General features: G+C 40.1%; 1 protein-coding gene across 6 annotated transcripts in view; it reads right to left on the minus strand.

Moving 5' to 3' along the window:
* Nucleotides 1–1620: 1620 nt before the first annotated feature.
* The window catches only part of LOC137326582 (kelch domain-containing protein 1), a 52252-nt gene continuing 39990 nt past the window's right edge, over nt 1621–13882 (minus strand). For 4 of the 6 annotated variants that reach the window (XM_067991832.1, XM_067991831.1, XM_067991835.1 and 1 more), the window contains 3 exons: nt 8155–8239; nt 5922–5974; nt 1621–2536 (listed from right to left, as the gene is read on the minus strand). In XM_067991832.1, coding sequence (XP_067847933.1) covers nt 2404–2536; nt 5922–5974; nt 8155–8239 — 271 coding nt within the window. In that variant the 3' untranslated portion in view covers nt 1621–2403. Of the gene's footprint in view, nt 2537–3234; nt 3255–3419; nt 3586–5921; nt 5975–8154; nt 8240–13882 lie in introns of those variants that run through there. The other 2 variants (XM_067991833.1, XM_067991834.1) reach the window with 2 other exon arrangements.

Here is a 13882-nt window from a genome sequence, read left to right on the forward strand (position 1 = left end):
GGAGAAAATGATTAACTGTGTATTGATTGCTAACACATAAAACATGTAATAGAACTTTTACAGTTGAGAGCTCATACCACAATCATATTACAGACAAGTTAAGCGCCATCATGATCATTATGTTCACAATATTGACTTGATTCTCCACGAATATTTTATATATAGGGAAATATGATTGCTATAATTTTTACAGTATTTTGGAAGAGGTAAACCAAAAGATTGCAAGAGTTACCCATTTATGCCCACTTATTGATTTTTTAAAAACACACTATCCATGGGTTTATGTATTGATGCATACATTTTTATTCAACTCGTATATAAAGGAGGATAATCAAGTGAAACAACAGCATAAATCAGAACTACCTCTAATACACATCATTTTTAAACCAGCAACTTGAAAGGGTGGCACTTAAACATATGAAGGGCTCTTGAAAATATTTTATCAGGGGAAAAAAAAAAATCAACAAAATACTGAATACAAAAATGCTTACTTCTAGTTTCTGAAAATTCAATTGCTACAAATCCCAGAAATACCAGAGGTAACAGGCAGACTTCGAATGTGCTCAGTTTCGCTCTATAAGTGTACTTCATCCAGTACACAAAGTGCAACTAACGGATTTTCTTTTTATGTCTGGTGAATGATGAGTTTTTTCCCCCAGGTATATTTGGCCAAGTAATTGCTCGCTATCAGTCTTCTCCTTATTGCTCATCGAGTTATTTCAATTTATCCCATGCTGGATGGTGTCATTCCACAATTTATCATCTCACCCTATCTGTGATCTTTCTAGTAGCTACATGCTTGCTATCCCACCCAAATTTGATTACCAGACCACAATAATCATTCTTATCCCATGATTTATTGCTACCAATGGTGCTTGTAGTTTCTCAGTTGCTGAAAGATTTTTTTGCTACTGGGCCACTCTGGTCAGTCATCCTATGATTTATTTCCATCAGTCTCTCTGGTCTCCTAAGAATGTTTCCTAACTGCTATCATACTTTCAAGTTGTCTTCTTGCAGTTTATCACCAAGGTGATTGCTTCTGTTCCATGGTTCCTCACTACAGGTCCTACAATTTATGATCACTCAAGAGTTACACCTGCATGAATGATTTCAGCAAGTCACCATCAGTGAGAAATCACAGGTAAACAGCAATCAATATAGAATTGAACACCTTGAGCTAAACACAATCAGCACAGAACCACTCGTGAGAAAGTGGGAAGTGTGGAAGGAAAAATAACAGATGACAGCAAATGTAATTATTTGGACTCTGTATACTGGGTGAAGGACACAATAAAGAGCTACTAAAGGCACTGGGAGCTGTCCATTCTGTCACTTTATGTTCTGGCAGCACTATAGCTTTTCAGAAAAGGGAACTGAGCATTTATTCATCTTTTAATGATTTCAACTAAATGGTGGCAAATTGAGATAGTTTTCCAAAAGAGAGAAATGTGAGGAAAGGTGCTTTTTTGTGCTCTAACATTGAACCACGAAAAAATGAAGTTAATTTGGTCCTTAAATATCTCAGCAAAATATCCATGCACTTAATGGCAGTTTTAAAATAAAAACAGTAAACATAAATATTGATTAAAAATTTAATAGGAACATATTGAGCCTACATACATAAGTAAATGTAAATTATACAAGAATGCGCAAAACCAAAAGTAAATTTAGGGTGAAATACTGAAAAGTCTCCTAGAATGGTGGATAAAATTTCTGTAGTTATTTTGTAATTTTTACATTTTGTTACTCAAACCACCAAATTTTGTTTACAATAATCATAACAGGTATTACTGTCTCTAACTACAATCAGTAATCAATTACATATTAGGACCAATATATTAAAGAAAAGGCTTTCAGAGATGGTCCCAATGGCATTATTTGTCCATAGGTGTAGAGCCACCAAATAGTAGAATGTGAATTCCCTGCATTTCAACATAAATTGATATTTCACTGGTGAGAATAATCTCATAACTTGTTATGTGAACAACAGAGTGGCATGTTGATGATCACCAGTGAATAAAAAAAATGGGTTCTCTGTACTTACCTAATATCTTCATTTGTATTGGAGTAAAATGCAAATTGAGATGTCTTGCTTTACCAGTTTATATCTCACTGATGAAAAAGCCATCACTACTGGTGTATTACGTAAAACAATTTATTTCAGAATCTAGCCCCAGGATGATATAAAATGTATTAACATAGTAGATATGTTAATTAGTTTACAAAAATGAATAAAATACAGTACAACTGAATAACAACAATCACATTTATATCAACCCAATTTGGGTTTGCACATCTCAAACATTACATTTGCTGAACATAATGATATATATCGTGCAATACATCATTAAGTGTGATATACGCAAACATTCTTAATCAAACTTTCAGTTTAAAATACATTTTTCATTTCTCTTGGTGTCCAGCTGAAACCCAGAAAGTGATTTTCTTCTGCACTTGAGACAACAATTGACGAGGTAACCATGGAAGTTGACTCTGCAAAACTGTGGAATTTTTGGCAATGCAGTCTAAACACAACCTACAGAGGAAAAAACATCCATCAGCCAATATAATGCATATGTTCACATCAAAAGAAGTACATCCACTCTTCCTAATGATGCAATCATTAAATGGCAATTTAATAGTGCGGCAGAGTATCTTCGGATTTGAACGGTCTGATCTCCACTCGATAGGGCATCAGTCAACCAGTTTCCTCATGCTAGGGAATAAAAAAAAAATCAGCCATGGTTCTTACTCCTGATTTGTTATCTGTGTGAGACCAGATGAGGACAGGATCTAGCCCAGCTGTGATAGCCCGAAGTGTCAACTAGCTAACACTCACTATCCAGGTTTGCACACAAGGTACATCCACATGAAGCTGCCATGCGTTCCAAAGTGAATTGTAGTTTCTACTCCATATATCAGCGCACCACTTTTGTGGATTGTAGAATCCTCCACATTAGCCACTATGAGATAAAAGCTCCTCTCATGCTCAGAAAGTATCCTTATTTTAAAAGCTGGGATCCAGATCAGGATGTCTGCCCTGCAGCCAGCTGTTTCCTAAGTCACCTCCACTCCCGCTCACTTGATTTGTGTTTCACCCAGTGCACTGTCCTCAAGTTCACTTTCCAAATCCCCTGGAGTGATTGTAACTGTGCTGCTGCTTGCCAGAATGAAATTGAGTGACAAGTGTGCTGAGGGATGCATGGTTGCACTTGGTCACTGGCCTCTGCCTACCTCAGTTTCTTCTGCCACACCTGCAGAAATAAAAAGGGAAAAAAGCGTTATCAACATGTTGTCAATACAACTTTATGCCTTGCAGCCTTTGCCTAAAGTACTAGCATGGCAGTGCTGTTCAATGCATGGTCAGTAAGTGCACAACTGAATATGAAGAATAAAGGAAGAATAATTGTGGTACAAACCCTGATCTGGAGCCACGCCTCCTATATTCCCATCTCCTGTGTGTCTTTCAAAGCCCTGTTCCTGTATTTGGAGGACCAGCTCCTTAAAAGTGGAAACAGGATTTAGCTTGGCTTGTCCACCTCCTATTCCTGTTCTCATCCTCTCCCTCTTATGTGCTGCTTTATCCTACAAAATCAGAAGTATACATTGAGTAGTGGACATTGGTGGTATGACATTCCGAAACCCTTCTAACAGGATATTTGTAGATTTTGGGAAGACAGAAACATGCTTCATACAGATATTGCACATGGAAGGGGTTGACGGGGGTTTGTATGGTAAGGTTCCTATTAAAGGAGGCAGTGCTGAGCAAAAGAAATGCTGGGTAATGTACAGTACAGCCTAGTGGCCAACCATGGAAAGCAAGACAAATAATGAAAGAATGTATGGGTAGGAGGAAACACAATGACATTAATAGTTGCTGCACTGTATAACTACAAGGTCACAGTGTAGTAGTCCCCAATGTTGCTACTCCTGGGAAGGACACTGAAATTTTTCCAGCACTGAACCCAGCACAGTGCTGTTGACATTGATTAGCCACTTCTCATAGAACTCTCTGACTCTACAACAATTGGGGAAAACAAGATGATATTGGTGCTTGCTGCAACAATCTTTCACATGGCTTCTCCTCAAAGCAGGGTTCTCTGCTGCTGCCACACTGCTACTGAACATTACCTGCCACTGCTAGAAGCCTCCATTCAAAATATCACTTGCCCCTTTAAGCTAGTCACTATTGAATAATCGCCAAATTAAAAGGGTAGTCCTTGTCTGACACTTGCCAATAATATGCGAATTAGCTGAATCCAGAAATGATCAGGTTCAGGAGTGCAAATTGGGCACTAGCTAACCACGCACTGTTGGACTTAAGCTGCGGTGTTTGGGCCAAATGAAAACTGGCTCCTAGTAATTTCCAAACAATACCATGCAACAATGAGTTTTTCTCAGACAGAAGGGTTTATTTTCCAGTTAGGAATTCTTGAGCTTCAGGTGCAAGTTCCTGATCAAAAAAGTGTGTGGAGATATTGTGCCAGATCTCGTCATTTTGTGTCCTGATTCTCTGATCTGGATTTTACTTGGTGTAGGTGGATGCTTGTAAATTGGTGCATAATAACATGACAACATAACTGCCACGATTTTATATTGTTTGCTAAACACCAAGCTTCATACAGAAATTAGATTAAAGAGACCAACTGTAAGATTCCCTCATTGTCAGGCAATAAAAGAGTTTTTTCCCTGTTGCCGTGAGCTATTTGTAGACACTTTGTAGCTATTGCTATAGTGTTGCCTTTTTTTCCTACTGCTGCTGCCATAGTTCCACAATGCATTTTCTTTTGAAAATTGCCCTATATCTGTTTTTTGGAAATAGGAGAGGACCAGCAGAGGGATAGACAAGCAGACAGGACTGCACTCATCAATCAGTACCCAAATACTGGAACATACAAGCAGAGACACGCACCTCCATGCTCGCCTCAGGTGCAGTGATTGCAGAAGTTTGATTCACCAGGGAAGCAGTGATGGAGTTATGCCACATGCTGAAAGCAGAACTACAGTCAAACTCCACCATAGGCACAACACTGCCAGTGACTGTAAAAGTAACAAACATATTTGTTTCAAGCGGTCATTGCAATCATCAGCTGTGCACTGATATATGAGCAAGGTTACCGATGCATTGTTTCCTCAAGCCTCACAGTTCATCTCCTTCCTCGTGGACAACTGGCAGCAGTATGAGAAGGCTCTGCAATTTAGCAGAGTGGTGGGATTCCCAAAAGGTGCAGTGGTTATGGAACACACTTGCATGTCCCTGTATGTTCCATTACACAATGCCACTACCTACATGATCAGGAAGACTTCTGCATGCTGACCCCAAACAAAATCCCAAGGTCAGTAAACGAACATATTTTGGACAGGTGTCCAAGTCGTTTTAGCACAATTGGTGTGGGGAACATACTGGAGCCAGCCAAAGTGCTCAGAAGAATGGTTTAAAAAGGCCCTGAACTTTAAATTCCTATTTCTGCAATCGATTGCCCCATGGAGAGAAAATTCAAAAGACTATTGCCCCCACCTCTGGCAGTATCTAGGATCCCTGTCATCATCCACCTCTTTCAGTGATATCAGCACCAGATTCTGTCCCAAATTCTTCCCCACAGATTGCATGATTTGTGCGCTATTGCACCACAGGAATTTCTAGTCCCCATTCTTCACCTTTACCAGATATTCGGTAACCTCAAGCAACAGACAGGAAGAGTAAAATGCTCCAAGATGCCAGAGTTCTAACTTCAATGTCACATTTGCCCCAAAGATTACATGGGGAAGTTACTCTCCCCTTCAAACAAGAGCTGTGAATGTTGAAACAAGAAATCAAAACCAACATTTTCAGTTTTTCTAATTAGAATAGGGTTAATATTAACTAATGATAATTTTACAACTAAAAAATATAAAATCAAAGGAAATTTTAACACATTTACCTGAAGAGTGAATAGGGCTGTGTTTGAAAGATCAGCACATCATTACAGTGACCCTAGTTAAAAGAGCAGCAGAGATCAGATTTGTAGTAAACTTAAAACCATGCCCCTCTCCTTTGATATATAGTAATAACAGTAGTCAACTCATTTTTCAATTGTAATTTTCACAAGAACGTAAATAAATCCTACATTTGTATTTGAACTTCCATTAACCAAATTTCTTCTAATTTCTCCTGAAGTATTATCTAAGCTGATAGTTCAGTGATGAGATGTGCCTCTGATCAGAACAATTTTTCTGGTCGAATGAGATAGAAATAAAATAGTTTTGAATTTTACAAACTCCGGGAGTGTAAAAATAGGACCCTGATGTGATCTGAACTGAAATATTGTGCACATCACCAATCTTTCTGAAGCTGAATGGAAGCACTTAGAGACAAAGGCAGCTGCTTTATTTTACAGAAAGCAAGTAAATGCACAGAGTAACACATGTAATCAAATCTCACCTTGATTCAACTCACGACTCAGACCCCTTCTCAAAAATAAAATACGCCACACTTTCACTATTATCAGGCTAATTTAACTTTTCCTGGTCAGCCTTCTGATCCTGACCAGCTCTGGGCTTGAAAGGAACGCGTTTCCCTCATGAGACCAGGCTTCCTCCCCAGCTCTAGCTGGCTGCCCAATCTTGTGTCTTTATCCTTTTCTCTCTATATATTCACAGGAAGTAGAAGAGCTGTCCCTCTGACTTCCTCCCTGTTCAGTGATTTGCAGTAGATTTGTCAATAAAATCAGCTACCTCTCCTCCCACCTTGGGGTGTTAGTCTCAAGAAACCATCTCCTGTTATTCTTAAAATGAATAGTAGGCAACCTGGTTTAATAGGCCTGGGATGAGAATTTACTCGCATTGTCTCCATATGAAGTAGATTGTGAGCTAAAACATTCCACAGACTGTCTCATCTAGCTTTAATATCAATCTTCAAAGCCCTTTTTTTTTAAAAACCATGTGCAAATTCACTTATTGTTTTATAACAATACCTAAACATAACTCATTCCAAAATTCTTTCCGTGAAGGTAAGAAGTGATTAAAAATCCCAGAAGATGACGGAAGAAGAAAAGGTATAGATTTTCTTTCCCATTTTATTCTTAACAGAGAGCCAGAAAATAACTAGATAAGATCAGAAAAAGTTAAATTAGCCTGATAATAGTGAAAGTGTGGCGTATTTTATTTTTGAGAAGGGGTCTGAGTAGTGAATCAAGGTGAGATTTGATTACATGTGTTACTCTGTGCATTTACTTGCTTTCTGTAAAATAGACATGATGTGGAGATGCCGGTGATGGACTGGGGTTGACAATTGTAAACAATTTTACAACACCAAGTTATAGTCCAGCAATTTTATTTTAAATTCACAAGCTTTCGGAGGCTTCCTCCTTCGTCAGGTGAACGATGTGAAAAAAAAAATCGTTCACCTGACGAAGGAGGAAGCCTCCGAAATCTGTAAAATAAAGCAGCTGCCTTTGTCTCTAAGTGCTTCCATTCAGCTTCAGAAAGATTGGTGATATGCTATAAAGATACAGATCAAAATGTTGTCAAACACAATGGTTTCTGTTCTGCTGGGCCCATCAATGTGTCATCTATCACAAGTGTCCAGAACTGGATAACGTGAATATAGAATTATATTAATATACTGGAGTTTTCCTCAAATCCTTTCAATGGTCAAGAAGATGCACAGAGCTTTTTCTTCTTAGGTTTTATGGTAAGCCAAGTTTTTTATTGCCTCTCTTAACCCAGGAATAATCTATGTTGGACCCATCCTTAAGAAGTGGTTTTAAACAGAAAAACCTGGAAATGCACAGTAGTCAGTCAGCATCCTTCATCAGAACAGCAGGAGGTTCTGATAAGGGGTACACATCCAAAACATCATAACTTGTCTTCTCTTTACATACACTGACTGACATGCATGTAATTCCAAAAATTTTTGTTTTTATTTGAATTTCCAGCATTTGCACTTTTCCCTTTTTATTTTACTCAAAGTGGTTTGTTGGGTGTGGACTTAATACTTGTCAATACTGAAGAATACCCAGAATACAAATATAGGGTTCAGGGCATCTCAGAGGCTGTAGCAAAACTGGAAGCCATTTTTACTAACCTACTGCACACCTGTTCTCCCATCCAGTTTTACCGGTATTATATTAAATCAAAGAATTAAACAAACATCAGTCATTTCAATTTACTTACAGAATCATAGGAAAGTAGGTCATCCTTGCTCCCACCAAAGACCATCACTTCATATTCCTTTCCCAGACAGGCTGTATGCCACAACCTGCAGAGGTTTTCAATATAAAATATATCAGTATACAACAGTTATGTATTTCTAAGTTTTTATTTCATTCATTCCAATGTTTCAAGTTCAGAAAAGCACAATGATGTATCATTTTTGCAATTTTATGCACTTTTAAGATGAGGGTTGGCAGTGGTGATGAATATTTCTCCATTTCAACCATAAAATAATGACTTAACTTTCCCTTAGGTTGAATAAAATTATAATCAATGCTGCTACTATGCATTACAGTATTTCCTCAGAAAAGTATTAAACCACCCCCTCCCTTCACTTTACCCAAGAATTCTCTCCATTCTCCAAACATTCAATCTGCACCTCGCAGGCATCCCATGGAAGTGTTGAGAAATCTGCACACCATGCCATCACAGCTTTAGTATTCAGTATTAAAATTTCACAGAACATTACTTTTCTTGATGTTATAAAACACAAGCATATTTTGAAATTTTTCATGGAAATTCAGTCTTTTGAAGAATTAAGTAAACATAGGTTACTTACCTTTAAATCAGTAGTTAGCTTCAAAAGGAAGCTATTGGCCACATACCATAGGTATATGCCACATGTCTAAAATAATCACAGGGTTGTCTGCTCCGTGAAGGATTTTTAGCCTGAACATAAATGACTATTCCCTCCCATGTCCTACCAGGGAACCCATTTAGGTGGCCTTCCTCAGTTCTTTCAACCGAACATGACGGAATTTAGCACTGTAGGCTGAGTGTGGAATATTGAGGAAGAAAGCTTCTCTAAAGGCTACTAATCTGAAGAGGAAAGTCACCAAATTGAGTCTCTACTCAGAGTTGTGCCATTCATCTATCATAGCAGATGCATTCTGCAAGAGATAACTATTGCCTGGTCAGCATTCAGCCCCAGAAGATCAACAATGAAAATTCATTGCCCAGTAAGGAGTCACCAGGATTTCTATTGTTTCCTGTGATCAGATCTGGTTAATATTTCCTCAAACAAGTAAGAATAGGGAAAAGAATATAGGAAATCAAACTGTTAAAAGTGACCATTGAAGTACGTTGGCTCCAGAAGCAGTTTGTCAACTGCTTCAAAAAAGTTCTAAAATTAAAGACTTTCTTCAAGCTACAGCCACGTTCAAACACCCCCTGTCCCCAGGATTGAATCTACACGTCAAAATAGATCCTCTAAAACAGATCTCCATCCTCTGCTTTCATATCAAAAGAAAACACAAAAGCCTTGAATAAGCTTGTGAGTGAGACGTAGGCCGCCAAATAACATAGGAAAAGTACAGAAGCAGGCCCTTGCAACTACAAGTTGCAGCAGAATTCATGAGGGCCAGCTCAGGATAATAAAGCGAGCAAACAGCACCCCATACTTGGTGTACAAATTCCATTTCTCCCTGGGGGCAAATGCTGGAGCAATTGCAGAAAGAGTGGTACACTGCTGCACATTTCTTATTCTATCTCCTCATTCAGCCTTACTGGGCAACAATCTGGTAAGCCACAGAGAGCATGACAGGCCTCACAATTCCCAACGATCCAAGCCTATTCTTGCTGGGCTTACCCACCAAGGAGAAAACCCTCATTCTGCAATATGCAGACTAGCACAACAGTCACTGTGAGCTACTCATTATGACAAAAGCAGAATTCTTCCCATGACAAACATACAAATGAAAAATCTGTAGGACAGATCTGTAGTCGGAGAAGAAAATACCAGGAAGTCTGGAACCCATTCAACCCAGGCATCTCCCAACCAGACCACCCCTCAAGAAAGTCCAAGGAGGACTGCAAAGTAGCAACACCCCCAGTGCTCCAAAGGGAACGAGTTGCACATTCATACGTGCAAGTCCCTTGATGCCCTTCAAGCCAAACCTCAAAGACTATTGTCAAATTACCGTGACATTATGCAGTTTCTAACATGTGTACAATATGCCAATGTATACCTCTGTGCCTGTGTCAAACTGTATCAACTTCATAAAAAATAGATTTTAAAAGTCTACGGAACAGAACAGTCTGAATCAGCGACAAAGTAAAACCACAAAAGAAAGCCTTAAGAATTTTTACCCTCTACCCTGAATACAGACTCCAAGAGAAAAAACAGATACCAGAATACAGAACAAGTCCTAAGTACAGCAATGGGATGGCAAGTGGAAAGGCAGGGGAAGAGATCATGTGGCTCAGAGGCCTATTGTGAGAAAAAAAAATCTTGTGCTATAATTTTCCCCATTTGGAAGAAAGTCTTTTATTTTGTATATTAGTAGATCTCCCATTGGATTTGTCATAGTGAGTATAGAGACTTGTGTGGAAATGTTTGGCTCAAGAACTGGGCATATGATATAGTGGAAGGAGAGCCACACGGTAGGTCCTGGATTTTTTTGCACAATTCCCAGCGCCTGGGTCAAGGTTATTTTTTTTTAAAAAGCCAAGTTGTGAGGCATGAGTGAGAAGGCAGCAGAGCGAAGAGAGAAAATTTGGCCTGAACTGGTGAGTAGGTTTTTATAATCTAAATTATAACTTTTGACTAGTTAGCCATCAACTAGGGTTGTCTGATTCGGTTAACAAGCTTCCTATTAATTAGGTATGAAAGTACTGGTGGCCAGGAATGATTTTTCATTGTTTGGCTGTTTTGAAAGTGGCATCTGTGCCTGACTGGTTTGTTGTACTCTGTGATTTGAGTGAATTCAAACAGATTGTAGAAGTGAGAAGCTAGAGGGTTGCAAAAAGCCAGGAGAATGAAACGGCACTTGAGTGAGTAGAGGCAGTTTGATCTGAAATGGAATGGCACACTGAAGTGTAATTGGTTTGAAATTACTTTGTTATTTGAGTTTCTAAGTCATGCGAGTTCAGGAACAAAAGTACAACTTGTCTTACGTGAGAGTTTCTGGAAATTATTAGTGTCCAGGAGAATCATGGATTTAAGAGGTGTCTGCGAGGAATCACTTGAGCTCAACAATACTGAGCTTCAACCACAATTGGAGACACTCTGCATTATACAGGAGGAACATTTCCTACAGAGCACGTTGTAGGTAGGTAGTCACAGCTAGAAATGGTGACACAGAGGAAGAAAAGTGGGTGACCATCTGCCATTGGAGGGAAGAGAACTCTGGTATAGATAGTGCAGGAAACTTCTGGGGGATTCTGGAGTCGTCTGAAATGTATACATAGGGATACTTATGATTCTGATGAGGACAGTGACTCAGAAGAAGAAAATCAAGAGCAACACCACGGTTACATAGAAGGAGAGGGTGGGGAAAGGAGTGATAGTGTTGAGAAAAGGCAACTGATAATAGTCATAGGGGATTCTATTAGAGTGAGAGAAAACTTTTCTGGAGCAGTGACTGGAGTTCCTGAATGATCTGTTACCTCCCGGGTGCCAAGGTAAGGGACATTAAAGGAGTGGGTAGGGAAAATTCTGGAAAGGGAGGGAAAGCAGCCTGAAATCATTTTTTTTATTTGTTCATGGGATGTGGGCGTCGCTGGCCAGGCCAGCATTTATTGCCCATCCCTAATTGCCCTCGAGAAGGTGGTGGTGAGCCACCTTCTTGAACCGCTGCAGTCCGTGTGGTGAAGGTTCTCCCACAGTGCTGTTAGGAAGGGAGTTCCAGAATTTTGACCCAGCGACGATGAAGGAACGGCGATATATTTCCAAGTCGGGATGGCGTGTGACTTGGAGGGGAACGTGCAGCTGGTGGTGTTCCCATGTGCCTGCTGCTCTTGTCCTTCTAGTTGGTAGAGGTAGCGGGTTTGGGAGGTGCTGTCGAAGAAGCCTTGGCGAGTTGCTGCAGTACATCCTGTGGATGGTACACACTGCAGCCACAGTGCGCCGGTGGTGGATGGGGTGCCAATGAAGCGGGCTGCTTTGTCCTGGATGGTGTTGAGCTTCTTCAGTGTTGTTGGAGCTGCACTCATCCAGGTAAGTGGGGAGTATTCCATCACACTCCTAACTTGTGCCTTGCAGATGGTGGAGAGGCTTTGGGGAGTCAGGAGGTGAGTCACTCACCGCAGAATACCCAGCCTCTGACCTGCTCTTGTAGCCACATTATGTGTGTGGCTGGTCCAGTTAAATTTCTGGTCAATGGTGACCCCCAGGATGTTGATGGCGGGGGATTTGGCGATGGTAATGCCATTGAATGTCATGGGGAGGTGGTTAGACTCTCTCTTGTGGAGATGGTCATTGCCTGGCACGAATGTTACTTGCCACTTATCAGCCCAAGCCTGGATATTGTCCAGGTCTTGCTGCACGCAGGATCGGACTGCTTTCATTATTTGAGGGGTTGCGAATGGAACTGAACACTGCAATCATCAGCGAACATCCCCATTTCTGACCTTATGATGGAGGGAAGGTCATTGATGAAGCAGCTGAAGATGGTTGGGCCTAGGACACTGCCCTGAGGAACTGCAACAATGTCCATGGTTCACGTTGGGACCCAATGACATAAAGAACAGCAGGATGGTAGTCTTGCAACGAGAAGTTTGATGCTATATTAAAAAGCAAGAACTCCAGGTGCCACATGCTAGGCCAGTTAGGGAGAAACAATTTAGAATGTCAATACGTGGCTCGACCGATGATATCTAGATCATGTGTGTTTGTTACAAATTTAATTTTGAGGTACGTTATAGTCCAGTAGATGGGGAACAAATGTGGTCAGCCAAAAAGGTTTGAAATTTTTTTTTCTAGCTATGATTGTTTTTGTTGTTGTTCATTTAGTAAATGAAAAACAGACGCCATGAAAAAAGTTTTACAGATAGTGTTTTTTTTAATATATAAGTGAATGGGAGAGTAGAACTAATCTGTATCTAATGTCCTATGGACATGTCAAAAACATCCATGATGCAAGGTATTTTTCCATATCCAAATAGACATATCAAAAGTGTTCCGCTCTCTATAGGTACTTTCTAGGTGCAATATTTTTAATTGGATAGCTAGATGGGCAAATACAGAAAAAAAATGTCCACCATTGGAATGGGCAAGACCTGGGTGTAGTATCACAATATGTTAATATATTTGCCCTATATAGGAAGCCTCGATATTCATTGTTTCTCTCACCCACCCCCACCCACCAAAAAAAAAAGCTTTAGAGAGAAGCTTCCTGCAGAACACCAATAGAGGTATTAATAGAAATGTGAGTTTATGATGATTCAAACATAAGCAGCCAGCTGACTGGTCAAGTTCACAGTGACTTGGATAAGGACATCAAAAACTTCAATAGGATGATACTGTAATGCTCACCTGACCCATGTGTGGGTAATTCAGTCCACAAGATTGAAATTAAAATCAGCTTATTTACAACACAAAATAAACATCCTTCATCAGCAGACATCAAGCTTTCCTATATTTTAATAGGTACAGCACACCAGCGTGCCCAGGATGCTTCAACTGGCCTCAGCACTCCAGACTTGGGTGGGGAAAGAATCAGCCTGGGTTTTCACTTCTGGTCATTATCTAGTGATCCCTGCTGCAGAGTATATGTGTGGATTTGGGTGAGGGCAGGATCTAACTTACCTAAGATGCGTTCGTGATGAAGTAACTTGCTGGATGTTCAAGGGTGTTTTCGATGGCAGATGCGGGGTGGGGCGGGAATTCCACCCACCATCCTGACACTATAGTGAACCTGATTCATTTTCCTGGGTTGGGCCTAATTAACAATGCAGGATGGGTTCCCAG

This window comes from Heptranchias perlo, chromosome 10 (assembly GCF_035084215.1).
Source record: "Heptranchias perlo isolate sHepPer1 chromosome 10, sHepPer1.hap1, whole genome shotgun sequence".
In the NCBI taxonomy this organism is placed as follows: Eukaryota; Metazoa; Chordata; class Chondrichthyes; order Hexanchiformes; family Hexanchidae; genus Heptranchias; species Heptranchias perlo.